Source organism: Primulina eburnea, chromosome 5 (genome assembly GCF_022965805.1).
Source record: "Primulina eburnea isolate SZY01 chromosome 5, ASM2296580v1, whole genome shotgun sequence".
Classification (NCBI taxonomy): Eukaryota; Viridiplantae; Streptophyta; class Magnoliopsida; order Lamiales; family Gesneriaceae; genus Primulina; species Primulina eburnea.
The window spans coordinates 7,064,331-7,091,632 of NC_133105.1; the positions used below are offsets into that span (position 1 = coordinate 7,064,331).

The following is a 27,302-nucleotide window of genomic DNA, read 5'->3' on the forward strand; positions in this document are numbered from 1 at the left end:
CTGGAATCCCTTGGATATGGACTTCCAATTCTCCGATATTAATCAGTCCTTGGTAAGTTCCTATCGTCGGTTGTTCTAAATAGTATATTGAATTACAAGGAAATTCATTCCTTTGTTTTGTAATATCAAATACTATTTCTACTTCCTTCCAACCTTCGGGGCATCTGAGCTTTCCTATTGTAGAAAAACTTTTCAGCTCCTGTTGGGTTTCTATGACAGGCTTTTTATCCCATCTGTAACTTGTAATTCTATCTCCTTGAAAAGATAGTCTTCTTGATTCCAGTCTAAGACTTTGATTCCTCTGTAGAATCGGTTTGTCTTGGATCTGGATATCTGTTTCCTGTATCAAAGGAAACTCGACTCTTTCTGGATAAATTGCCTGAGCAGCTTTTCCAAATATCTCAGGGATTTCAATAAACTCATTTCTAATAAACAATTCAGAATGGTGTGTATTAGATAGAGCATATGAAATTTGATAGGTAATAGAATATGACCTATTACCTTCTTTCATCAGCCTTTTTTCCTTGAAGTTCTGATGCAATGTTAAGGCTCGGCTGAAATCTCGATCTGCCAAGTTGTAGGCTATCCTTGGATAGATTACTCCTACAATCTTTCCTGCACAGAGATTTCCTGAGATTGTTCCCAGTACTGAATCTTGTAGATTCCCCATTCTTTTATCGTATATAGCAATATCAATTGGTGAATCTATCCCTTCCTTGAAAGTAGCTTTTATCATAATTTGGATTGCTCCGATATGAATCCAGGACATAGTCCTTGCTACTTCTATCTTGAGTTTTTGTAATTCCTCCTTGATTTCTTCGGAAGGAATTAACTGCATCTCCATTCTATTTCCTGTAAGTTCCATCGGGATTGCCATTTCCCTTCTAGAAACTTTATAGATTAGATGATGCTTTCTGTTTCTTAGACCAAGACTTCCTAAGAACTTTTCTACCTGTCCTGCAGAGAAACCTTGATATCTCTGTAGACTCGGATTTTCTCTCATGATTCTTTGAACCATGTTATGAGATATTGTTGTCTGACTGAAAAACCCAGACAGATCTTCATGTGTTTCGTGTCAAACACCTCGTCTTCAGTCAGATTCCGATTCTGTTCCATCAGAGTCTTCCTGACTTAAGACTTCTTCTTCTTCATATATACTTTCATCTGAGGCGATGTCCTCAAATTGGTATACTTGAATAAGATCTTGGTAATAAACTGCTTCTTCAATATCCGGGGTAGGATCGAATCGTTTAATACCTCTTTTTTCATTTTCTGGACAGTTCGTCGAGATATGTCCTCTTGCGCCACATGTCCAGCAATTGCAATCCTTGAAACTTTCTTTGGCTCGAGTATGAGCTCTTCTAAAAGTTTTCTTTGTAGGTGTTCTTCCTGTGCTTCGAGATGTACTCGATGCTTGGGATGATGTCCTACTTCTTGATGGTCCGCTTCTTTGCCCAGATTTATAAGATCTGGCTTTCTGTCTAGACCATACAGTTCTTGGTTTCCAAGAACTTCTTCCACTTCGTGCATAAGGATGAGTTCTAAAACTTTTCCTTTTATGCTTCTGTGGTTTACTTCCAATAATTGTTGGAAGATCATTTTCTTTACAACACAAAGGAGTTCTTTTGTTGATACCCCTTAAGCGTTTGTAATTCTTTTGTAATGCTGCCATGTGACACCATTCTGCCAATTTTCCTTTGAGGAAAGAGGCTCTTCTTGCCAACGTATCTGGATTACCAGGTACGTATTCCCTTATGAGCATTTCTCTCCAAGGGCTCGGCATTTTTGCGAAGAAAAGCTGCATAGCTATATCTTCTTCGACTCCTGAATTCCATCTATATTTAGTGAATAACATAATGTATTCATCCACCAAACATATGTCATGTAATTCAAGACTATACAGAGCTTGAGTGTATTTCTTCTTCTTCTCTGCATCTTGACTGTTGAAATAGTCTACCCCTATAAAATGGGCTTTAAATAGGGTAGCCATTTTTCCAGCGATCTCACTAAGAGATTCTCCAACTAGGACTGACTCTTTCATGTCTGATGAAGTCATGTCCCAAGCAATTTTCACTGATCCCATAAGACTCATTTCCAAAAGTTTAATGAATCCTTCTTTATTGAGATCGAGTGTTCCTGCTGCAATTCTCATAGCAGATGTCCAATCATCTATGAGATCTTCTCTGTTTTTGAGGTCCAATACATCAAGGTTAAGCATAACCCCGTAAGGATGTATAGGATCTAAAACAGTTTTTCCATAGGGTGTTTGGTGCAAAGGAATTTGATTTCTCCTTGCCCTTGTCCCTGCTGGGTGTGATCCTCCACCAGTATGGAAATCAGATTGAGATTCTCTCATGTTTACATTTCGAGATCCCACACTTTCCCTTGGTGGTTCCTGTGGATATGACCAGGTTATAGCAGGTGGTGTTTCACCTACTGCAATGTTCATCTTTAGATCTACAACTTTGAGATTTGCGAAAGATTCCGCAAGCTCTTGTAGATCCTCTAAACCAATCCTTTCTAAAATTGTCATCAGATGAATTTCTTTTCTGAGACAGACTTGATTAGATTGATCATCTTTTCTTCTTCAGTCAAAGGTTTTGACACCACTCTGGCCTACCCTTGTTGATGTAACAAAGGTTCAGTACCAAAAGATGGTGGTAACCAACCTCCTGAAGTTCTTCTACTAGAACTTGGTTGTTGTTCCAGTTTCTGAATTCTTGTTTGAATATCCTTTAATAATCCCAGAATTTCTTCTTGGGTTTCAAGGATTTTCTCAACTCGTTGCGGTACAAAATACAGCATATTGCCATAATTTTGGACTGTCTTTTGAATTTCTCTAAGATCTAAAGAGAGCTTAGAGGAGTCTGGAACTATCTCCAGAAACTTATTATTTTGAATCATAAGTTTACCTGAGATTTTACCTGAGGGTGCAGTAGCTTCCCTTTCTGTTTCTGATATCTAACATTAGTTAGATGTACTTGTTTATATTCCAAAATATTGGAATATTCCTTGTAAATTATTTTCTTTGAACCGAAGTTCGGATTCATAATTTCTTCAAAATTCTCCTTCTCATACAATTAGTTACTAGTAATAATAAATTTTGTGTTTGAAATAAATCAACCTTTAGCTCTGATACCATTTTCGGGAGCGCGGGGATCAATTAAATTTAAAATAGGAAATGAGGGTATTCTTGGCATTTAAAATTAAATTTTCTCTTTCTATGTACTAGAACCCAATTTCTTTTATAAATGGTACTGAATCTTATTTAACCTTTATAATAATGGTGCCTTGTTAGACACAAAAACAGACATACTATAAGGGCAGATATTGTCGTAGAACTTAAAAATCGATTAAAAAGAAGTGAAACATGAGTATCATAACAAAATTATATATCTCTATTCAACCGATTTTCTAAGTTTAAAACTGTAATTGAAATAACAGATATTTTTTTTAAAAAAAATTCCAGATTTCCGATTTAGGTCACGAGCAAATGATTTTCACATGAAAGTAACTAATCTTTACGTACTTCAATCGATTAATGTTTCATATATACAAGTGAGTGAGATTCACATGTTGACTTACACTTCTCTTTCCGCAATAATTTAGCAACATTTTCCTATCTGGCAAAAATTTGTGTGAAACGGTCTCACGGATCGTATTTGTGAGACGGATCTCTTATTTGGGTCATCCATGAAAAAAAATTACTTTTTATGCTAAGATTATTACTTTTTATTGTGAATATGAGTATGGTTGACCCGTCTCACAGATTAAGTTCCATGAGACACACTCTTACTATCTAATCATGTGGATGATTTCTCCTCATGTGGGGTGCTCAACCATCCCATGTCGTAATTCGAAATTTTAACTATACATATCGAGATTATTATTTCACACATACAATGTATTGCTTTATTTGCTAGTTTGTATAACAAAATTGTATTTTGATTTGACCGTTTGGACCTTGGCAAAAACTTGTGTTAGACGGTCTCACGGGTCAAATTTTGTGAGACGGATCTTTATATGGGTAATCCATGAAATAATATTGCTTTTTATGCTAAGAGTACTACTTTTTATGGTGAATATGAGTAGGGTTGACCCGTCTCACAGATTGAGATCCGTCAGACGGTCTCACATGAGATCTACTCTTGGACCTTTAAGCAGATCGATTTGATCACTGTCATAGTTATAAAAACATATGTCATGATCATTGATATTGCCCTACATATAAGCAAATATGTAACTCTTGATTTGGTTCAAATTTAATGAAATTTATATGTTTTCCTAAAAAAATTTATATACAATAAAAATTATCATATAAAATAAAATTTAATAGCTAGAGTATTTCTTTCGATACCATTTAAATTGTGTACGCCTAATTTCCCTGAATTATCTTTTTTAGGGATTCTACTATCTCAGTCGGAGGAGCACGGAGAAGCAGGCCGCGAAGGCAGATGACGGTGGCGGCGGGGATTGGGTACGTGCTGTTAGCCCTGGGGCCATCTCTTTCGCTCTTCGTCGCCGTTATTTCCCAAAAGCCCTTTCTGATACTCACACTGCTGTCCAGGTTTCTTCAAAAAAAAAATTGGTTGAATGTATTCTTCGTGTATCGCGTGGAATGATCGGTTACCAATTTGGCATTTGATTGCTAATTTATTTTATGCTGGTTATTGTAGTACATTAGCGTGGCTGGTGAGTCTCATTGCGTTGTCGGCAATCTGGAGAGCGTTACTACCGTTTGAGGCTGTGTCTGTTTGGCCATACGCTGTCCTCATTTTCTCTTCTGTAGCTTTTCAGGAAGCACTGCGCCTGCTCCTGTGGAGGCTCTACCAGTAAGTGCGATTCATCAACTATTCGTCCATGGGTAACAATCTGATAATGGGTCATTGAATGTGGCGCTGTGAGCTGTCCTGTTCGAGCTCGGAATTTTTCGTAATTGTTTGAAAACTAACTAACCAGCTCAGGAGAATGGTATAACCATCATGATTTATTTACATTGAATGTATACAATATAATTTATACGGATTTAATATCACATCATGTACCTATCTTTGCCACTAAAAATTTATTCCACATATTCCTCATACTCATGAGATAATGCAGGATGCTTTTATTTGTGCTCAATTTTGAATTAAATCAATCATAAAACTAGTTCAACAAGTGGCTCAACCTGGCTGTAAAATTCATTATCATCGGTATGAGCTCGAAGATTAAAAACCCGACTTGCTTGTTCACACCTCAATCTCTATACGTAGAGCACAAATTATATGTACTCTTTTAAGTTTAATTCAAATGATGCAACTATCAGTACGATATCTATAATGTATTATTTCAAAAATATATCGAATTGGAGAAATCTATCGATATGGTTCTTGGAATCATATGGATCCATGCAATACTTCAGTACTTACTACCCCACTTGAATGTCCAGTTACATCCACCTGTAATTTGGATCGGCTTTTAAACCGAGATCTCACTTTGGGTATGTCTTTATTGAATGATTGAATCCAATCCGTTTATATGATTTCCTTATGCATAACAATGGCATGATTATGAATGACAACCTATTCCAGCTTTTCTAAGTTGGATATGCTCCCAAAAAATCTACGGATCTGCTATTTTCTTCTCCTTGTGCATAGTTGTGTTTCTCTAATTGGCTTCTATCTCTGATATAATCATCGGTCTTGCAATATTTATTTATTGTTATGTGAACTTTTATTAGGAAGATGGAAGATATACTTGATGCTTTTGCTGATAGGGTCTCCAAGCCTCGGCTTTTTATTACAGATAAAATGCAAATTGCTCTTGGTAAGTGTTGGATGTACTGATGTACATATATCTGCGAGTTTGGTAGTTACCCTCCTATCCTGAATAAATTTCTTAAATTTGATTTGTATAATTAAACAAGTAATTTATTTCGAAATCTTTTCAATTTTAAAATAAAGAAAAAACTGAAGTTCAAATAAAATTCTTAAACATGATTTTAAACAAATCATATTGTTTCAGTTTGACAAAAAAACTTAATAATTTTGTAAAAGCATCAATTGAATAATATAGGTTTCAAAATCCAAAAATAATAGTGCATAATTTAAATGTTCAATCGATAAAATACGAAATAATTCCTCGAACAAAATGGTTCAAATTCTAGGTTAAAACACTGGCAGGCTCATTCAATAGCTAAGTTTATGTGTTCTCTACTTTTTTATTATTCTTTATCTTAAATGCTTCAATTGTGCTAGCCAGGGCACAAGGTACACATCTATGCAATTTCAAGGCATCGTGCACATCCCCAAGTTTTCAATTCAATGTCCTAATAAGCTATTGATTACAAGAAAATAAAATTGAACTTCATCAATCACATTCTTGTCAAAGGCATAAAAGGCGCTATGCTAGGATCAAGGTACACATGTATGCGATCTTGTGCCTCTTTCTAGTCATGGTGCTGGCCTGCACTTGGGGTGAGCAAGTGCAAAGGTTTCTCATCTGTAACTTAGTTGTGATGTTGGGACAATCCTTATGATGCATTCAGTTTCTTGTTAGTTTTTCTGTATTTCTATTTTTAAATGCTTGTCTTACACAACTGATTTGCAGCTGGTGGTATGGGTCATGGTGTGGCGCATGCTGTCTTCTTCTGTGTTAGCCTTCTAACTCCTGCATTTGGACCAGCAACATATTATGTAGAGAAATGCTCACATATGCCATTTTTTCTGGTCTCTGGTAAGTAGTTTGTTGCTTGTAACACTACCTGGTTTAAACAATATATTAAGTGTCATTAAAACCTAAACGGTTTATCATTTCTATTTTTGTTGAAGACAGTTGCATGTAGCCTTCACTTAATCCGATCGGACCTAAAATGATGTGACATGTCGTGATGTTTAAACAACCAAGGTGGACAATCTTTAAGTTTGTTTAACAATATCATTTGAAGATGAACAACATTCATTTGACAATGTTTCGATCGATAAATTTTATCTTCAAGCAAGTCAATCCACGTGGTATTTTTCAGCTGGAAATTTTATTTTATTTATTTTTTGTCTGCAGCGGCCATAGCTCTTGCATTTGTTACAATCCATACTTTCTCAATGGTAATTGCGTTCAGTGGATACTCAGAAGGAAACAGAATGGACCAATTTATTGTTCCTGTTGTTCATATTGCTTCAGGAATGCTTGTGAGGACTTTTCTCGTCCTTATAAATATTTACTTGTCAATTTTACTTGTGGCATCTGAACTATAATTCTTTTGGCAATATATGTGTGCGTGTGTAACAACATTTATGAAAAAAAATGTTGTTATTTAACTGATTGTACATATTTATCAAGCACTCTTCTGCTATTTAACTGCTTGTCGATTATAATATGAATCGTGTCATCCTGATTCCTGGGAAGTCCGTTGATCACGATTATTATAACTGAACACAAAAAGTATCTTGTGAAATTTCAAGTCAGTAGCTGGAGAATAGGTGTATTTCTTGAAACTTTTAACTAACTTTAGCTCCTCAACAGACATTGATAAATCTTGCATCCGGGGGCTGCATTGTTGGCATACCTCTGCTCTATGTCATGGCAATATTCACGTTAGTACATTGTGGGAAAACTGTCTGGAGGAGACTACCCGAGGACCGAAGCAGGCAAGAAACTTATACGGATTGAGCTCCAACTTAAAGTAGGTTCCTCTCTTGACTGCTGTAGAATAGTACCCTGGCTATATTTTAATTTTGGAGGGTCGCATTCTAAAACGATCAATCTCAGGCATACTCAGACATTGATATTGATAATTCCATTTATGTCCAAGATTTTGTTTGTGTACTACACAATCAAATTCCCTGGTTTATACGATTTGGTATATCCAGTATATATGTGTATGGAATTACTCGAGCCTTTATTTTTTTGGGCGATGGACTTGTCGCGAAAGTTGGCAGATTTTATTTACAATTTCTTAAAAATTATAAGTTTTAGCCCATCAAATTTTAGTATTAATTCCCAGTCCTTCCTAGCCTCCCTTTATGATTTTTTTTGGATCCATAACCTAGAATTTTGGTTTGTAAAGGCTTGGTTTGATTGATCGATTTTCATTTTTTTTTCAAATTAAATATTTTATTATGTTAAAAATAATTTATTTTTTTAACTATAGATAGATAAATTTCAATCGGCATATGGATATTAAAACATCATATCATATTGACATTATAAATTTAGCACAAAATATAATGTATTTTCGACTTCAAAAAACTTCCTTACCAACTTGTGTCATTTGTATCAACAAATCTCGCTTGAAAAATAATAACAAATATAAATAGAATCATTTGCAACTAATTTATAGGTAAAAGTCAAATAAAATACCTCTATAATCGAAAAAAAATATATATATCTATAAAATCAGTTAAGTTTTTATTATCTAAATTTTGAATCAAACCAATTTTTCGATTGATTAGTTTGAAAACTAATACTATGATGAACTAAAAATCGATCCAAATTAGCAGTTTGGCTTGATTTAGTTTATGTTCATCCCTTGTTTTGATGTTTATCTTTGCTATTGATTAAAACGTGAGAGCCACTTGGAAACTGCCACTGTATTTCAACTATACTCATTTTGTATACTAGTGCAGTGACGCACGTGTTGCGTGCATATACGATATTTTTTATAATTCATTTTATTTATATTTAAATGAGTATCAAAATATAATTATAAGAAATAGTGATAGACTACACTGCAATTTTGATAAATGAATTAAAAAATAAATAAAAAAAATAGAAATTGAACTTACAACTTGATGCTTAAAAAACAAATACTCTATCCACTGAGTTACATGTGACTTCAATTAAAAATTTTACACTTTATTATTATATATAATTATTACAACAGACCATGATATCAAAAGTTAATTATTTAAGTGTTTCAGACTCAATAATATAGTATAGATGTTGTAAAGTAAACAAGCTCTCATATGCAAGACAAATCTAGAAATCGGAGCACATACCAAATTGAACTGCAACTTGTATGTTTGGATATGATATTGTAATTAAATGTTAATATTGTTTTTTTGTTCCATTGATTTATTGTATTTCGGGATTGTTCAGGTTTTTAGGTACCATTATAAAATCTATCAGTTTTATATCTCTGTAATTGTGTAATATATAGTTTAAAATAAGTGTAACATATGTTTTAATTTTTCTCGACATGGATGTTTTAATAAAAGAATATTATTTTTCATTTCGGGTATGGATCGAGTCGACACATATCACATATATAATATCGACCTATTATTTTTATTAAATTCAATTTTTTTTTGGATACGAAATGAGTCGACCCATATTATGGATATAGTATCGAGCTATTATTTTTATTAAATACAATTTTTTTTATTCATCCACATTTTTTAATAAAAATATTCATCCACTTGAAAATTATTATCAGAATCAATATTAATATGACTGGGCTTTCCAACTTGTAAAAATTTGGGCTAATTACACACCCGAATTTATTTGGGCCATCACGCATATTCAATCGTTCTCCATCTGAATATCGCCGGCGAACATTGTCGAATCTCCTCTCCAACAGAAGGTGATTTTTATTACCATTGATTCGATTTCCAATATGACATTGGTTGTTGGCCCTGCACCTTACTATTATTATTATTTTTATTCTTGTTATTGGTTTGGAGATAAGCTAATGATTTCGTGGACATTGTATTTTCTTTGGGTGCGGGGAGCGTTAAATAGTGATAAATGATGCCAAGTTAAATTTATGGTGTTCAGAATGTTTTGTTGACCAAATTTTGCTACTTTCCATGCATTGAGCAGGTTATTTCATTTTTGTAAGGTTGTCGGGGTAGGGGAGGACAAAGTTAAATGGAGCTAAACGATAATGATAACACAGTTTGTTTAATTCTGAATTTGGACTGTCTTTTGACAGAATTTCTGTATTTGTTTTTTCTGTACAGTGAGCGGTGATTTCATGATTCTTTCATTGTGGGGGATCTTGGCTTAAGTGGAGATAGGTTAAAAGACAACAAAAAGATGGGTAATTTTAAACAAGTACTGAAAAGTCTTGATGCATTTCCTCGCGCTGAAGAACATTTGCTACAGAAGACGAAATCTGGGGCCTTCGGTATTTTTTTCCGGTTCTTTATTTTTCCCATATGAAATTTTACTGCTATTTTATTGTTGTTTATAGCTATATAAGAGAGAGCCGTTTAAGGGTTAGAATTTAATCCCTGGAGGAAAAAGTATTACAGTTAATACATTTCATAAAAATCGAGGCCTTGTGAGACTAAAACAAATACGGTTTTGAATATATTTTTGATTGTGGTCTTATAACATTCAAATGGTGGTCTCAAGTGGGGGGAAAAGGATCCATATTGCCTGGTGCACTGTGCCCGTCTTATACTGGGAGTCAACGTTTGCGCACGTATGATGAAAAACCCAATAGGTTCTATGCGAATCAAGTAAGATACGTCTTTGGTCCCTCACAAGCAGTATGAAGTGTAGCTCGATTTTGTGTTTTCAAGACTTAGTGCTTCATTTTGTATGTGTGTTGGTCAGGATTTAAATATCTGGAATTATACTGCTTGTTATTCAAGCTTTTACCTCTACCTTTATTAGCTTGAAAGCCTTGTTTTTATCCCAGTAGAGATGTGTGAATAACGGACATGAAGTTTTTTTATATGATAGTTGTAGATTATAAACAACGAGATGTTAACAACGTCAATGAAAAATTGTTCGTTTCTGGTTCACACGGTTCAACTTGCTTGTTATCAAATCAAGTGTTAATGATGTGGGCTCAAAATAATGAAACAATGTTGGTTTATTGAATTCCGTGACATGAATAGTTAAGAAAGTTTCTTTTTTTTCTTGTTAGTTTCCATTTTTGGACTGGTCATCATGACTACATTGTTCTTGCATGAGTTGACATTTTATCTTTCAACAGATACAGTGCACGAGGTTAGTTTTCTTGTTCTCAAGTTCCACATTTTCAATTATGTCCTTTGCTACTTGTGTACTCTCATTAAATATTTTTATCAATACCTTACATATATCTTGCATGTAAATCTGCAATACGCACCACTTTTTGTGGGTTCTTAATATTCATATTATGCTTTGGCAGATGGCTGTTGACTTAAAACGTGGAGAAACACTTCCGATCCACATTAATATGACATTCCCATCTCTGCCTTGTGATGGTTAGGCTTCATACACATTGTTTGGAATTATGCTTTTGATTGATACTAGCCATCAGCTATTAAACTCTATGATTCTTGTAGTTCTAAGTGTTGACGCTATTGATATGTCTGGGAAGCACGAAGTCGATCTTGACACAAATATATGGAAGGTTAGTTTACTGGATGTTAATTCGTTGGTACATATCTCTGTGAGAAATATTTTTGTCATGTTTCCAAATTCCAATTGCCATTGATTGTGATCACCTCCTTTTTTTTTGCAGCTTCGCTTGAATCATAATGGCCAAATTATTGGCACAGAGTATCTGTCAGACCTTGTGGAGAAGGAACATGCATCTCACGGGCATGGTTAGTTCGTCAGGGAACTTTTTTTTTAAGATTTTTATGATTTTGGAGATTACTTTTATCCGGTATTCTAAATGGTGGCCTAGGTGGTAGGCGGCCTCGATCGCCCTGCCTTTGTCTAAGGCGGTCTCTATGGCCGCCTGCTCGCCCGTCAATGATTTTAAAATTCTTGTCAATTGTCAAAGTCAAATAATTTTAAAATCAGTCAAATTAATCAATTTTAAAAACCCTAGATATAATAAAAACACCTCACTCTTTTTTGTATTTACTTTTAGTTTCAAGGGTCCTCTACCATCAGCTACCACCTGTCTCAAACCGTCTCCATCCGTCTTCGGGCCATCAACCACCTCGTTAATTATCTTGTTAGTTTATATTTATATATTTATTTACACTTTGTCTAAATTGTATTATTTTGTATAATTTTTTTTTTGTAGGAACATTTAGTTACATATATTACATAAAAAATTATGATTATTTGTAAATACATTGCATGATTATATATAATTACTAATAAAAAAATTGCTAAAAAAATTCAACTGCCCCCCGCCACCGCCTCCCGCATTTACAACATTGCTTTTATCCTTTCCTTTCATTATGTTTCCGTCCCACCACCGCCTCCTGCCATTTACAATATTGCTTTTATCCTTTCCTTTCGATATGTTTCTTTCCTTACAACATGCTTTTGGAGAAGTATAATTATACCTGAAGACCGAAGTAATTAAGTAAAGTTGTTCACATTCAACATTTCAATGTACTTGTCTATTTGCGCATTAATATGATTTGTTAAGATGTTTTGAGGTTAGCATCACTATTCACATTCAATTTACCTGTGTAATCTGCTCTTGAATGTGAATTTGTTTTCCGGATGTTTTGATATTGGCATTGCTAGTTGGCCACCTCTTTAAATGAGATGTTACATTTGATTATGTGTGGTTAATGGAGTCCTTTAAGCCACTTATCTTCATGTGCGTTCTACAAAATTGTTAGTTTCTTCTCTCTGCATTAACCTATTAATTGTCATGATTTGGTTTCACTTAATCAGAAACATGTTAAATTGATGCACGACCATGGAATATCAGCTAATAGGCTTGCTTAAAATGAAACGGCCGATGGGCGTGAACAAGAAAATTAAATGGGCGTTTGATGGTTTTACTACATGAATCTTATTAGAAAATAGAGTTTTGGCGAGGTTCTTTATTCTGCCATGTTTTGAAATTAGTAACAAATATTAAGGCTGATACAAATAATCTTTTAGTAACTATTTCTCTACAGCTATGCTCAAATTAGGCAATTTGATGGAGAGGAAATGATTTTCATGTTTGCGAGTATCGGGACTTCCTTTTTACCTTCACATGTTCTTAGGACTTGACCCGTTCAGTCATTTCTCAGGTTTTTCTTTACTTTCTCGATGATGACTATGTGAACTAAGGATGACAAGTTTCTCTGTGGGTTCGGGGCTCCGCGATGAAAGCTCTAAACGGGGCGGGTTTGGGGACTAATTTTTGGATTCGCCACGATGATGATAATATTAATAAGTTCGAGTTATGTGATTCCCCTAACCTGCCCCTGTCCCCGTCTCATTATTATTTTTGAAGCAGAGACAGGGACGGGGACGGGGATGGAGATTTGATCCCCGTGTGTTCGGTTTAGGGGCTTCAAACCCGAAAAAAACGGGTACGGGGGCGGGTATGCAATTCAGGCGTGGGATGGGGATGGCAAACCCGCCCCCTCCCTGGCCCGTTGCCTTCCCTACTGTGAACTCTTTTATCCATTCATGTTGCGAAAATTGAGGCTTTTTTCTTCCCGGTGTGTGTAGTGTGGATTCAACAATATTTGGTATTCCAACTCTTCAACGTAACAACTTCCTTTCTATTTTAGTTAATAGTTATTAAAACATGAGAACTTATACCATTTCCCAGCTCCTCGACAACCTTTATTGTTATTCTGTACATCATTCCCCCTTTCCCTCGAGCCACAAATGACTTAGGAGGAGAATAAATCCTAGAAAAAAAAAGAAAGAAAGATAATAACTAACTTCTAAGCAAGACATGATTTGGGGCATCGGCAAAACTACTATCCCTTGTTTCTCATGGTTTTGTTTATAAAACAATGTCCAATTCTTATGTAATTTCATCCCATTGCATTTATATATGCATCTGTGAACTAAAACAACCATAACGGACTTAAAAATACTATTAGCCTAGTCCATATAATTCGTTTTAGAAAACGTAGGGTACAAAAATTAAATAAATAAAGGTCTTTCTAGTAATTAAAATAAGATTTAGCCCTTAACCAATTGATTTAATTGTGGAATTGAATCCACATAAAACTTCCAAGCATACTTGTTTATTTTGGCCTTTCTTGAATCACGTATAGTTTTGTCTTTGACCGGTCACTTGGATGGAAACTGGTTAAAGAAAGTTAATATAAAAAAGGGGATTTGTGTTGCCTCGTGCATCGACATTTAATGTCTAATATGAACTTTAACAATGTGAAATGTAATTGCAGTATGTGAAGCTTGGAACGAGAAATTACTTAATTTTTTTTTTCCTATTTATTAGTTATTGTTGCAAGGCAAGATTCTGCAACGTGTTTCTCTTTTCCTTGTTATGCATTCAATCCTTCTCCCCGAATTTGTTTACCACACCAATTTCATCATGTATTTATTTTCTGCTTATACTCATAGAAGTAAAAGTGTTACTATATGGAGCTTGTATATTATTCGCGAAGTACTGTGGGCATCATGCTAATGGACTTGTGACACAATTCTATACATATCTATCATCAGATGACCATAAAGATCACCATGAAGAATCTGACCACAAAGCTAAACCCCACAGTCTCGACGAAGATGCTGACAAGTTAATTAAAAAGGTGAAGCACGCTATATCTGTCGGCGAAGGTTGTCGGGTATGCATTTCTTTTCTTTATGTTTCTGCTTCATTTTAGTGTCTTGGCAGAATCTTCCAGTGCATGCTAGTTTATTAATTTCGTAGAATACAATGATAGAGGAAAGACCTTCAATTTGACATCCACCCCTTGTTTGTTCCTTTAATTTATTGTTTGTTGCAGGTATATGGGGTTTTAGATGTGCAAAGGGTTGCTGGGAACTTCCATATCTCTGTGCACGGATTGAATATTTTTGTTGCACAGATGGTAAGTTCTCAGCTTATCATTAAATTTGAGTGTCCGATAATATTTTTTAACATACTTAAAAGTAACAATCACACTTCCATGCTGGTAGAGATGATGTTTCCGAAGAATATGATTAGACTCATGGAGGTGAGATGAGTTGGAAACCTTTGAAAATATCTGGGAAGCAACGACCTAGATGCTTTATATATTCCCTCTGTACATGCCTTATGCCTTCTCCAGATGTGACCAAGTGTACAAGACTTCATTCTTCTAGATGTGACCATGTGCATATTCTTCATATATGCCTTATGCCTTCTTCATTGTCGTTACTCCAATATTTTGCATGCAAAAGTTTGAATGTTCTAAACCGATGTTCTGCAGTTGGCTTTATTGATCAGGAGTTTATATATTGGCATTTACATAGTTCTGAAATTTACTCAACTCTGTTCAGGTAGATTTATGTATTTACTTCAGTTGATTCTCTGCAGATTTTTGAAGGTGCTTCCCATGTCAATGTGAGTCATATGATTCATGATTTGTCTTTTGGGCCCAAATATCCTGGTATACACAACCCACTTGATGATACAGTACGAATTTTGCACGCAGCAAGTGGAACATTCAAGTACTATATAAAGGTAATGAGTGGTGGCTCACTTTTGATGTGACTACAAGACTTTAACATTTATTATATGATGCTGATGTGTGGTTGATAAAAGTATGACATGCTTTTGAGTGGATTAGGACATGGTTTGAATCCTTTTTACAATAGTGCTCCACGAACTAACCTCGGGGCTACATTGCTGCCTATGCGAAGAGAAATTGTCCTCTTTCCTATTCCTACCAATTGTTTTCATGATCTGTAAATAATACTTTCAAACTGGCTAATTGTGTCTTCGATCCAGTAATGAGAGTCTCTTTGGAATTAGAGACATCCCTAAGCTTTTATTCAGTTTACTCTTATACCATCTGTATTATGCTCGAGTATGAGTTTCTCGAGTTTGATGAACCAGGGTAATCATAATATCTTGACAAAGTAAAGCTTGGTGTAAAATTGTTTACAGATCATACTAGCTGTTGGTCTACATTATGATTAAATTCGAATTTGACTATTGCTTTCTTGTCCTCCCTTTTGAGTATCTTGCTTTTCTTATGATTTAGATTGTTCCAACTGAATACAAGTATCTCTCAAAGAAAGTTTTGTCCACAAATCAATTCTCTGTCACCGAGTACTTTTCTCCTATTACTGAGGTCGATAAGATATGGCCTGGTAAGTTTTGTTCAGTTAATAATGTGTCACCTTCTTCATTCCATTCTTTTTTTCCTTCTGGTTATCTGCTTCATTGTTTGGAGGACTAATATCATTTTTTTCGGCTGTAGCTGTTTACTTTTTGTATGACTTGTCACCAATTACCGTGACAATTAGGGAAGAACGCCGTAGTTTTCTGCATTTTGTTACACGTCTTTGTGCTGTGCTGGGTGGTACATTTGCCTTGACAGGTTCGTTTCTTTATGTCCTTTCCAGTTAGATGTTCTCTAATTACTGAAATACTATCTGGATTCTGGATAGGATTTAAAATGTGAAAAATGTTTGAATGTTTAACCAATTAACCATTTCCCGAACACTTTTCTGCACTGGTGCTTTAGAATTCGACAGTAAGCCATATTTGACTGTCTTTGTTCCTGTATCGATTACGTACAAGAATGCGGCAATCTGACTCAAATATTGATGTAGTTGGTATTTCTTGTTTGAGTTTTAGAGTTGTGTTTCTTAACAGACTGAATTATGAATAGCTGCAAAATAATTGACTTAGTTTTGGAACTTGGAGTAATTAATTTGCCCATCCATCTCAAAATCCATGTTTGAGCGTGAGTTGATGATTCAGCATGGATGTAAAGCCAGGCAAAGGTAAGTTCGGACGAGCCTCAATTACTCCGTTAGGAAAAAGAGTGATGCTTAGCTAAGCTTTATAGAGAGAATATAATCTGCACCAATATTAAATGTCATCACCCCTGAGTATTTTCGTGATATGCAAATTTTCTGATGGCAACACTTTTGGTCCTGGCTTCATTTTTCTAGCCAGAGTTTAGGCTCAACCCCACCACCCCTCCAGTTGCTCTTTTATGTTGTACCGTGGATGACACCCTAACTTGATTAGACATAATTCTTTAGTTTCAAAAGAAATTTCTTTTTATATACAATATTTATAAATTTAATGTTCAATTCATGTGAATTTCTTATGAGGACCAAACGTATGTATTATCTGAACTTTATCGAGTATCCTGTCTTGTGATGAAACATTTGGTTGTCAAATGGATATAATAAAGTTCTTTTCACCTTTCTTTGATCCACTTAATTTGGGAAAATTTACTTGAGATATCTGAAATATTCAGAATTCCTTTGAAAATGTCAAGAATATTAAAAAATTTCCTGGGTTTTTTACAAAAAGAATATTGAGTTTCCTTTTGGTTTTTGTATGGAGATAACCATAACAATACATTTCTGAACATAAAACCTACCAAGACGTTCTTGTTATGATTGAGGAATGAATCTGCTACTAACGAACTTTCTTCATGGTATACATGGTTTATCTGACAGGATTGCTGGATAAGTGGATGTACAGGTTCATCGAATCATTGTCAAAACCAAACGCTCGAAGTAGTTTACGATGATTATTGTTTGAAACTTCTTGTCATTAAAAACTATACCGTAAATGATCCTCAGAAACCAGTTCGCGTTAGTCGGAGATGTGAAGATTTCGCCGGTTTACAGCTAAGAATGGTATTCCTTGTTTCCCCATACAGCCATACTCCCCTCCCTCAGGTTTTGTGCTCAGTGTATCTCTATCACAGCATCGAATGTCACTGACTATTTTACGAAATTTTGACACCAGGTTTCCGATTGAAGTGCTTAATGTTCATACGGAACAGTGTTAATTGTTATGAAATTTGCCATTTTCTATCTACTTCTTTTAAACAGTCACGTGCCTAAAAATATTAAATTTCTGTCATCGATTCTGGACTGAATTATCTGGACTTGTTTCTTTATTACATTTCATTTTCTTTATATATATATATATATATATATATACACCAAACATTTTCATGTCAAAATGAACGTGATATAGAGTGGTGAAAAGTTGAGTTAAATACGATTATTGTTATTGAGAAATTTAGAAATTATTAATATAAATATATTTTCGAGGAAATAATGATATTTTATTTTATTTTGAGGAAATAAAAGGAAAATACATTTGGGGTGTTACTCATCCATTGGATATGATGGAATATATATATATATATATATATATATATATATATATATATATAATATTTACACTCTAATTTTTGTTAAACACACCCTGTTATTATTTTGTACCACAAGTTGACAATGTTATCCTCTAATCAATTTTAGTAAGTTCCTCAATAATCTTATAAATTCCTATAAATAAGTTTTATAAACTTTAACAACTCAAAATATTATAATTATATTTGTTAATATTTTTAAAATTTTAAAAATATTATTCATTAAAACAACCATTCATTATTATATTATATTTCCGATTTTAGGAAAAAAATATTTTATTCTTATGTTTTCCATAATTTATTTCATATTTTCTCATTATTTTTTTATTGTAACTTTATGTCATTGTATACAAGAGAAATATATAGATAAGGTGGCCACACACACACACACACACACAAGGCTTGAAAACATGCATTCTTTTTTTAAAAAACTTTAAATCATGTATTTGACAGCATAAAAAGTTAAATTCAAATACATTATGAATAAAATTGAAGTGATAAATTTTCTAATGAATCACCATAACTTTGTTAAATAAATGAAAAGTTTGTGTAAATAATAATAATAATAATAATAATATATAAAAACAAATTTTTGTCCTTTAGAAAGTTTTGCTAAAAGTAATATGTATATCAATGTTAATGTATTTACATGTTACATTAAATATTTGAAAAAAGACAAAAACTTGTGTGAGACGGTCTCACGGGTCATATTTTGTGAGACGGATCTTTATTTGGGTAATACATGAAAAATTATTGCTTTTCATGTTAAGAATATTACTTTTTATGATGAATATAGGTAGGGTTGACCCGTCTCACAGATTGAGATCCGTGAGACGGTCTCACATGAGACCTACTCTTGAAAAAATATATGTACATAATTAAATGTGAATTTTTTATTTTTTTTTAAAATTCAAATTAAAATTTGTAGTCTCTTGAAAATATAAATTATATTTTTGTATTATTTATATAATTTTATTTATTTCGGTTATTATTGTTAGTTTTGAATTACTTTAATATTTAATTCTCTTACTTCAAATTAAATAAAATATAATTTTATATAATATAACATTTTTTAACTATTTAAAATAGTGTTGTAGCAATCCATAAATTATTATTATTATCATTATTATTTATCTTAATTAGAACTCTGTATAAATATTTTTAAAATATTCATAATTAAAATTTAATCAAAATTTATTTATCTAATAAATTATATAAATTTTGAATTTTTAGAATTTTTTTATTGTTTAAAATTTTGATAAACAAAAGAATATATGATTTTTATTTTTATTAATAACATTTTTTAGGAAAAAAATAAATTTAACTACAAAAAAATTGAACGCTATGTCATTTTTTTGTTCGAGTTTATTTTAAATAACATAAATATTTTTAATATAATAATTTTTTATAATAATATTTAAATTTAAATTTATTTATTATATTATCAACAATTTTAAATAATTATTCAAATATTCACACTTATTAATTTTATAAATTTAAATATTAATCATATAAATAATAATAATAAAAATTTCGAGTGTACAGTATGTATGCCATCTCCCACCAACTCCGACACACACACACACACACACACACACTCTCGGTCCCTTGGAAACACAGCAAAGATTCCAAACAAACACCCCATAATCAGCACTAGCGATTGGAAGAAGCGAAAACTGATTGGCAAAAGCAATGGCAGTTGCGGCGATGGCACTCAGAAGGATCTCCTCCATCAAGCCCCTGCGTCCGCTCTCCAACACCTCGTTTCGTTGTTACATGGTCCATTTTCGTGGAATCTGATTCTTCAAGTGTTGTGATTGCATTTATTCTACCTATTTTGATGTTGTCTTTATTGGTGTTTTCTTCAACAGTCGACTTTGTCGAATCAGGCCGTGGCAGAGAAGCAGAGTCCCCGTGTTACCGTAATTTTTTAATCTGAGTTGGTTAGATCTTGTTTTGTTTTTTTGTTAATTCGAATTTCGATTCTGCAGTGGACGAAACAATTGAATGCGCCTCTGGAAGAGGTGGATCCAGAGATTGCTGACATTATTGAGCTAGAGAAGGCTAGGCAATGGAAGGTATGCGCATTTCTCAATTTGGATACAAACATGATGATATATATCCTTTTGTGTGTGTCTTTTCTGTTTTTGCATACTGTTATTGAGTTCCGTTTTGTAAAGATGTGCTTTCGTGGGAAAAAAGTAGTTTTTTTTTTTGCTATCTCGAGCTTAGATTAAATTAATGTTTTTATCTTAGGGACTGGAACTTATTCCATCTGAGAACTTTACGTCGTTGTCGGTGATGCAAGCTGTTGGATCAGTTATGACTAACAAATACAGTGAAGGCTATCCTGGAGCCAGATATTATGGAGGAAATGAGTATGTCTGGTTTGGTTTTGCAGGCTTAAAAATATTATAGTTTATTAAATGAGGATTTTACTATCACAAATATATTAATTATTGACTTATTTTTTGACAAACACGAACATTCTGGCTAACACGCACTATATCCGCATGCATATTTATTGGTGACATTGTCTAATAACTTTTGAAATATTTTTTCTGACAAAATCCATGACTACTTAAATTTGATGGTAGAACACACTCGTTATTTCAAAACTAGATCCACTAATAAGCAACATAAATGCTCCCAAGGTTGATTGACAAGTATACTGAATTTATATATTTTAAGGTACATTGACATGGCAGAGACTTTATGCCAGAAGCGCGCCTTAGAAGCTTTTCAGTTGGATCCTGAAAAATGGGGAGGTTAGCTCTTTTTCATTTGTATTTCATAGTAACTTATAACATGTAGTAAACTCACACTTTGAGCAAAACACAAAGAATTCCTCGTTATTGACAAAAAGAACCATATTCACCAAATTTCTATATAGGTGGTTATGCTTGAATTATGTTGAGAATACCTTGGGTACTGTGTTTTCAGTGGTTATAAACATGCTAAAAAACTTGAAGCACGCAGGTTTATAACCTTATTTCCTCTCTCCAGAACATTGAGTTTAATAATTCAAAACATTTCTCGTTGGCTTACATATGTAAGTTGACCGATCAAAAGTATTCACACTTGGAAGGTCAGAGTGAATTGAAAACAAATGCTTCTAAATTTATATTTGGAACCGTGAGTTACTTGTTCCACTGCATAGTTGTATAAGAATCTATTTAGTACTCCATATATAATTCTTCCCTTAATTTCTGTTGATGGTTGTCGCAAACGAAGCATTTTATAGGGAGAACATAATGTATTGATGTTTGATTCTCAATTTAAACCCTTATCTGCCTACCAGCTTCTAACCAACCATTGTTTGGATGATGAAATTTAGCTTGAAATTTCAACGGCTTTAAAACAAGAATTGTTCTAGTATAGCCAATTATAATTTACTTTCAGCTTGATTTTTCGGTAACCTTATGTGCTATTTGTCATATGTAATGCACACTTTTATCTTTACAGTGAATGTACAGTCACTTTCTGGGTCCCCTTCCAATTTTCAAGTTTATACCGCTTTACTGAAACCTCATGAAAGAATCATGGCACTTGATCTTCCACACGGTGGTCATTTGTCACATGGTTATCAGGTACTTCCACTTCTTTAGCTTCTGGAATCGACTTATGCTATGTATGAGTTTCCTCCATCAACTCTTAATTAAATTTGATGGTTGTGTTACAGACTGACACGAAGAAAATAAGTGCCGTGTCTATATTTTTCGAGACAATGCCCTACAGACTGGATGAAAGCACAGGCTATATTGACTATGACCAGGTTCCTCATTTTGTTTTTTAAAATTGCTTTGATGGCACTTTGCCTTCTTTATTGATTATCTTTGACTGAAAATATGGTAAATGTAATTTCTATTTATGCCATTACTGTTTACCAAGCACGTGGATAGATCCTGAACCATTTCATGTGTTTAGTAGTGCTGCTGCTAAACTAACTATTATTGCTCTTCCTGTCATAAATCACGACTTTCAAGTCCATCAATACCTATGTGTCTTCTTTTCATTTTTCTTTCAAGTATACAGTCATCGTATGGGAGTATGAAATATATTTCGAATTTCCTATGGACGTGTTATAATCATTATCTGTCACCTTTGAGTCTTCTCTACCCCCATACTCCCACACACTTTACGCAAAATGGTCTTCTACTCTTCTTTTACAATTGTACATTAATATTCATTAAATACGGCAATGACTGTTTGTATTCTTTTGTGGTTGAACCCTCCGATGATTTTTGTTAGTAGCATGAACCCATGCCATGTATATTGAGTTAAAGACGTGAGAGAGATGTTGTAAATTGAAATCTTCAAGGCATTCTTCATTTTGTTTCAATCTCAGGCTATCTGCAATATTTATAATGTTGTCATTCACGATCTGCATGTTTAATCTTTGTTATTTGGTTTAATATTGTCACCAAGCTGTTGGCAGCTGTAAAACAAATTAACTGTGCGTCGAGATTTTATTTGATCCTGTTCTCGTTGTATAAGATTCAATTTGTGTCACTGCAGCTGGAAAAAAGTGCAGTGCTTTTCAGGCCTAAGTTGATTGTCGCTGGTGCAAGTGCTTATGCTCGTCTCTATGATTATGCACGGATTCGTAAGGTAAATTTGATGAATGAATGTGGTTCCCAAATGCCCATCAGAATTTTTCATTTTTATCTGATCAACTGATTTTGTAATAATAATAAATGATTTGGCAGGTTTGTGACAAGCAAAAGGCAATCTTGTTGGCTGACATGGCACATATTAGTGGACTGGTTGCTGGTGGGGTCATCCCATCACCATTTGAGTACGCCGACGTAGTTACAACTACAACACATAAATCCTTGCGCGGGCCTCGTGGAGCAATGATCTTCTTTAGGAAAGGAGTGAAAGAGACAAACAAACAAGGACAAGAAGTGTGTATTTCAAATAGAATCTCTTTTCCATCACTTTCATCTTCTGCATGTCTTTTTTCCTTTTTGCTATCAAGAGTGCCTGTATATCATGTTTATCCAACATTATCTTCTGTTTCCCTTTCTCCGAATGCGGTTATGCTAGTGGGGTAGCAGATAAATTGTTGCAGTCTGATTAATAAGTTTAGTTCTTAGAATCATAGCGCAGAAATACTTAACATTTGTGATTTTTCTAACAGGTGATGTATGACTATGGGGACAAAATCAATCAAGCTGTGTTTCCCGGACTTCAAGGAGGACCTCACAATCACACTATAACTGCCTTAGCAGTTGCACTAAGACAGGTTAATTTTATTTCCTTGTGTCAGATTTTTCATGAAAAATGACTGTTTAATTTTCTGTTTATTATCTAAGTGCAGGCCATGACACCAGAATACAGAGCATATCAGGAGCAGGTTCTTGGTAATTGCTCAAAGTTTGCAGAGGTAACAACCACATAGAGTAGACTCTCTTTTCATTCAATGTTGATTGTTGCCTACCTCAACATCTCATCCGTGTATAGGTTCCAAGCTAGTCTTCTGGAATAGGTGCATTTTGATAGTGTCAAATTTGATTCCAACTATTAGATTAGATTTTGGACAAGTTTATGTGCTAGTATGCCTGTAGTATCAAAGTTCCAACCAAAAGTTTATATTTCTTTATAGACATTGTTAGAGAAAGGCTATGAGCTCGTATCTGGTGGAACTGATAATCATCTCGTCTTGGTGAATTTGAGACACAAGGTATAAAGATATTCCTGATCTTCCTCAGGTGATATTTTTTTTGGCTTTTCGAATAATTGCTCAAATTTAGTTAAGCTGGAAACTCTTCGCTTTATTGTATATTTTATTTAGACGAGTACATCGGATTCACTTTCTGTGCCAATGATGAACTATTGTTTGTTGGATTAACATTAACAGACATTATTGCTCTTGTATTTTTGTTCTTTGCAGTCTCTCTTTACGGCAGCTTCAGAAAAAACTTTGATTTTGTCTTAAATAGTGTTTCACTTGTACTTTCACCGACTACATGACGACATCAATCAGCAAACTACACTTTCAATGGTCTACAAGCTCTTTACATTACAATTTTGAGGAGAATCCTTGAATTGTGCCAGCATATTGGATTGCATATTTTCCATGTTTAATCAGTGCTAATCTTTATTTTGTTTTGTTTTGTTTTTTGTTCCGAGGCTCTTTTTGATCTTAAATAGTAGCGAAGTAAATACAGAAGAATATCTTTGGTTTTTTTTTTATTTGTGGAGCTTAAGAAAACTAAGAATGAAATGCATGTAAAAAAATGGCAACGTGACATGTTATTAATTTCTATCCGAAGTTTTTCATCTTTTTGTCATGATATTTAACTATTCTGAAAAGTTCTCTTGGACTAGTAACTCTATGACTTCTCCCTTCCCCTACACCCCTTCGTCTAAATTTCAAATCTTAATGTTGTAAAATGTTTTAGGATGCGATCTTCATTCATACAGGGTATTGATGGATCAAGAGTGGAAAAGGTTTTGGAGGCTGTACATATAGCAGCCAATAAAAATACCGTACCTGGAGATGTGTCTGCCATGGTACCTGGAGGGATTCGTATGGGTACGCCTTTCGCATTTATTGTGCAGCAGCCATTTGATTTGTGATCACTTAAAAATATCTTGATAAGCTTCTTACCATCTTATAGGAACTCCTGCTCTAACGTCAAGGGGGTTCATTGAAGAAGACTTTGTAAAAGTTGCAGAGTTCTTTGATGCTGCTGTAAAGTTAGCCCTCAAGATTAAGTCTGATACAAATGGTTCATAGTTCTGCTATTCTCTCTACCATTTCCCTTTCTGTTCAGAGCGACATACGTGTCAGGAATGGATGTAACCAGAGTTTTCCCATTCATCTAGTTTAATTCTAATATATACTTTGTCACGATCTTCAGGAACGAAGTTAAAGGATTTTGTGACGTCTATGCAATCCGATGTTCATCAATCTTCAATCAGAAAGCTGCGTCTGGAAGTTGAAGATTATGCAAAGCAATTCCCTACAATTGGTTTTGAGAAAGAGACAATGAAATACAAGGAGTGAAACCAATTGGTCATCCACGAGGTAAATGCCATTTTTTGTGATGGTTTGTGCTCATCCAGAGAATTCTTTACTGGATTCTGAGTATCCGTTAACTGTCGACTTGTTCATAGCGCCTTCCGTTTCCTATAAGAAAAAGTAAGCTTTTGTTGATTTATTTTATGTTGCGAAGTGTCGATGAGAGTTGTGTACTGCGAAGTGTTGATTCATTTTTATTTTTTTTACCTTTTCAGAATTGACCCTTTTCTTTACTTTGCAGGTTTTATTGTTGCTCAAGAGGCCTAGACTTTATTAAGCATCTTCAAGAACAAGTCTTTATCACGGGGACTTGTTACCACTGATGTCACTACCAAGTTATTCGTTCTGAATAATCAATAAAATTTCATGAAATTAACAAAAATATTTATGTTCCAATAATTTAGATAAAGAATTTAAAAAGTAATTTATACAACTCAAAAATAAGAATTATATTTTTGAAATTTTAGTGTATGCTATGTCAAAGATATTTCGAATGAGTACGATATTAATATTTTATCATTTTATGAAATGGTTGTTATCATTAATTTTTTTCTTCATTTATGTAATATAGACACTTGATTGTCTTTTATCATTTAAATCAATTAGTGACATATCTTGATCTAATGGTGTACATCGCACTGCATTTGGTGAGCTACAATAATTGAATCACATTATTTGATTAGATTCAATTTAGTGCGTCCATTTTGAATTGAATGAGCTACAACAATTGAATCACATCATTTGATTAGATTCAATTTATTGTGTCCATTTTGAATAGAATGGTGGAGATCACATCACTTCAATATGATAACCTTCATTGGATACACTCTAGATCTATCAAATCTCAATCTTCCATCTTGATCTAATGGTGTACAGATTTCATCTTCTTGATTCCAATTCGATCTCATCCAAAAATCTTGATTGCACCAACTCTTGAACATCACAACCATTCAACACGACCCTCTAGCTCACAATCCACATTGCAACATCACTCGTCCTAGTGCACCCGGTCGACTGTGTCACATCATCCAATCACCTCCACATCTACACTTATAGTACCATGTGCCATGTCACCCCTCCACGTCGTCGAACCACCGTTTTCTAGTCATATAAAGAAAGACTCATCACGAGGATGTGTACGTGCAAAGTGAAAAGTGCATCATGAATACACCATTTGCGTCCATGCACAGGCTTGGTCGATGCGTTGCACTTCTCTCACCCTCGGTTGACTTGGCTTGGCATGATTTACTTGAACTAACAATAACCCTACACACAAAATGATATAATGAAGATGTGGAAGTCATAATTTTCAGTGTGGAACAGAGTTCCCTCTTCTCCCTACATATATTAAATGGGCTTTATTACCGACATTAAATAATTAGTTTTTCATTCACAATAAATCGTTTTGAACAAATTAATATTCAAAAAAATATATACTCAAAATGTATATTCTAATTTTCAAGTCTGATAGGGTTTTTTTTTGTGCAAATTTTATTGTATTATTTTTAGTTTATTTTTGCATGAATTTGTGTGTGAAGTCTGTGTTTCATACAATTTTGTTGTTAATTTATACATATGATCATGCTTCACGTGTTTGATCATTTTGTTAGGAAAAATGCCAAAAAGATGGAATTAAGGCGAAAAGATGAACTATTGGACAGAAGAGGACTCGCTGGGACGGTTGGTTTTGACTGCTCCAGTGCACAAACAAGAATAAGTGTAAAGCTGGACAGAAGCGAGAGCGCAACGACAGTAATTTCTGACTGCCCCAAAGCGTCCGGGCAAAAGTGAAGAACACAGACAATGAAGATCGTGCTAGGGCGGTGATACTCACGGGAAATTTAGGGTCCGATCCACGCAAGCGTCACTAATCCAGACACGGGCTTCAAAATTACCCTGGGTCTGAAATCAAGGGTAGTGGGCTCATCATGGGGTATCAGGCGGTAATAATATAAGAGCCCTAACACACAATGGGGAGAAGAATCATCATATTTACATCATTTTTTACTCACAAAAGCAGCCACCAAGCAAGATGAGAAATGAGAGAGCAAGAGAATAAGACGAGAATAAGAACTCGATAGGGTTTTCTTCTCTTTTTCTTTCTTATTTTAGTTAGTATTTAGGGATCCTACCTAAAAACATCTATGTTTTAATTTTTTTAATATTGAATTTTGTTTATAAGCATATTTTATTATGTTATTTGTTTTTTTTGCATCTTTGGAGTATAATCAATCTCGAAATGATTTTATATATTATAATTGAAACCGAAAGAAGATTTTATAACATGATATGCTAACATAATTCATGGAGTT

General features: G+C 34.0%; 3 protein-coding genes across 4 annotated transcripts; all 3 read left to right on the forward strand.

Moving 5' to 3' along the window:
* Positions 1-4,353: 4,353 nt before the first annotated feature.
* LOC140832792 (gamma-secretase subunit APH1-like) lies at positions 4,354-7,895 on the forward strand. Its single transcript, XM_073196989.1, has 6 exons — positions 4,354-4,567; positions 4,677-4,832; positions 5,723-5,808; positions 6,592-6,717; positions 7,042-7,169; positions 7,504-7,895. Exons 1-6 carry the CDS (start codon positions 4,455-4,457, stop codon positions 7,648-7,650), a joined length of 756 nt encoding a protein of 251 aa, XP_073053090.1. The 5' UTR covers positions 4,354-4,454; the 3' UTR covers positions 7,651-7,895.
* A 1,554-nt stretch (positions 7,896-9,449) lies between these two features.
* LOC140832793 (uncharacterized) lies at positions 9,450-17,616 on the forward strand. Of its 2 annotated transcripts, XM_073196990.1 has the most exons (12): positions 9,450-9,562; positions 9,942-10,108; positions 10,859-10,941; positions 11,105-11,180; positions 11,262-11,329; positions 11,441-11,525; positions 14,311-14,432; positions 14,595-14,678; positions 15,146-15,292; positions 15,816-15,924; positions 16,035-16,154; positions 17,254-17,616. In XM_073196990.1, the coding sequence occupies exons 2-12, from the start codon at positions 10,018-10,020 to the stop codon at positions 17,325-17,327; spliced, it is 1,059 nt and encodes a 352-aa protein (XP_073053091.1). In that variant the 5' UTR covers positions 9,450-9,562; positions 9,942-10,017; the 3' UTR covers positions 17,328-17,616. The 2 variants fall into 2 exon arrangements, with proteins under 2 accessions (XP_073053091.1, XP_073053092.1); XM_073196991.1 differs by lacking the exon at positions 10,859-10,941.
* A 1,887-nt stretch (positions 17,617-19,503) lies between these two features.
* LOC140832795 (serine hydroxymethyltransferase 2, mitochondrial-like) lies at positions 19,504-25,515 on the forward strand. Its single transcript, XM_073196992.1, has 16 exons — positions 19,504-19,739; positions 19,832-19,882; positions 19,952-20,038; positions 20,217-20,338; positions 20,652-20,728; positions 21,426-21,550; positions 21,643-21,735; positions 22,479-22,571; positions 22,670-22,867; positions 23,104-23,208; positions 23,284-23,349; positions 23,569-23,646; positions 24,390-24,501; positions 24,587-24,697; positions 24,830-24,996; positions 25,232-25,515. Exons 1-15 carry the CDS (start codon positions 19,653-19,655, stop codon positions 24,973-24,975), a joined length of 1,551 nt encoding a protein of 516 aa, XP_073053093.1. The 5' UTR covers positions 19,504-19,652; the 3' UTR covers positions 24,976-24,996; positions 25,232-25,515.
* The last annotated feature ends 1,787 nt before the right edge of the window (positions 25,516-27,302 follow it).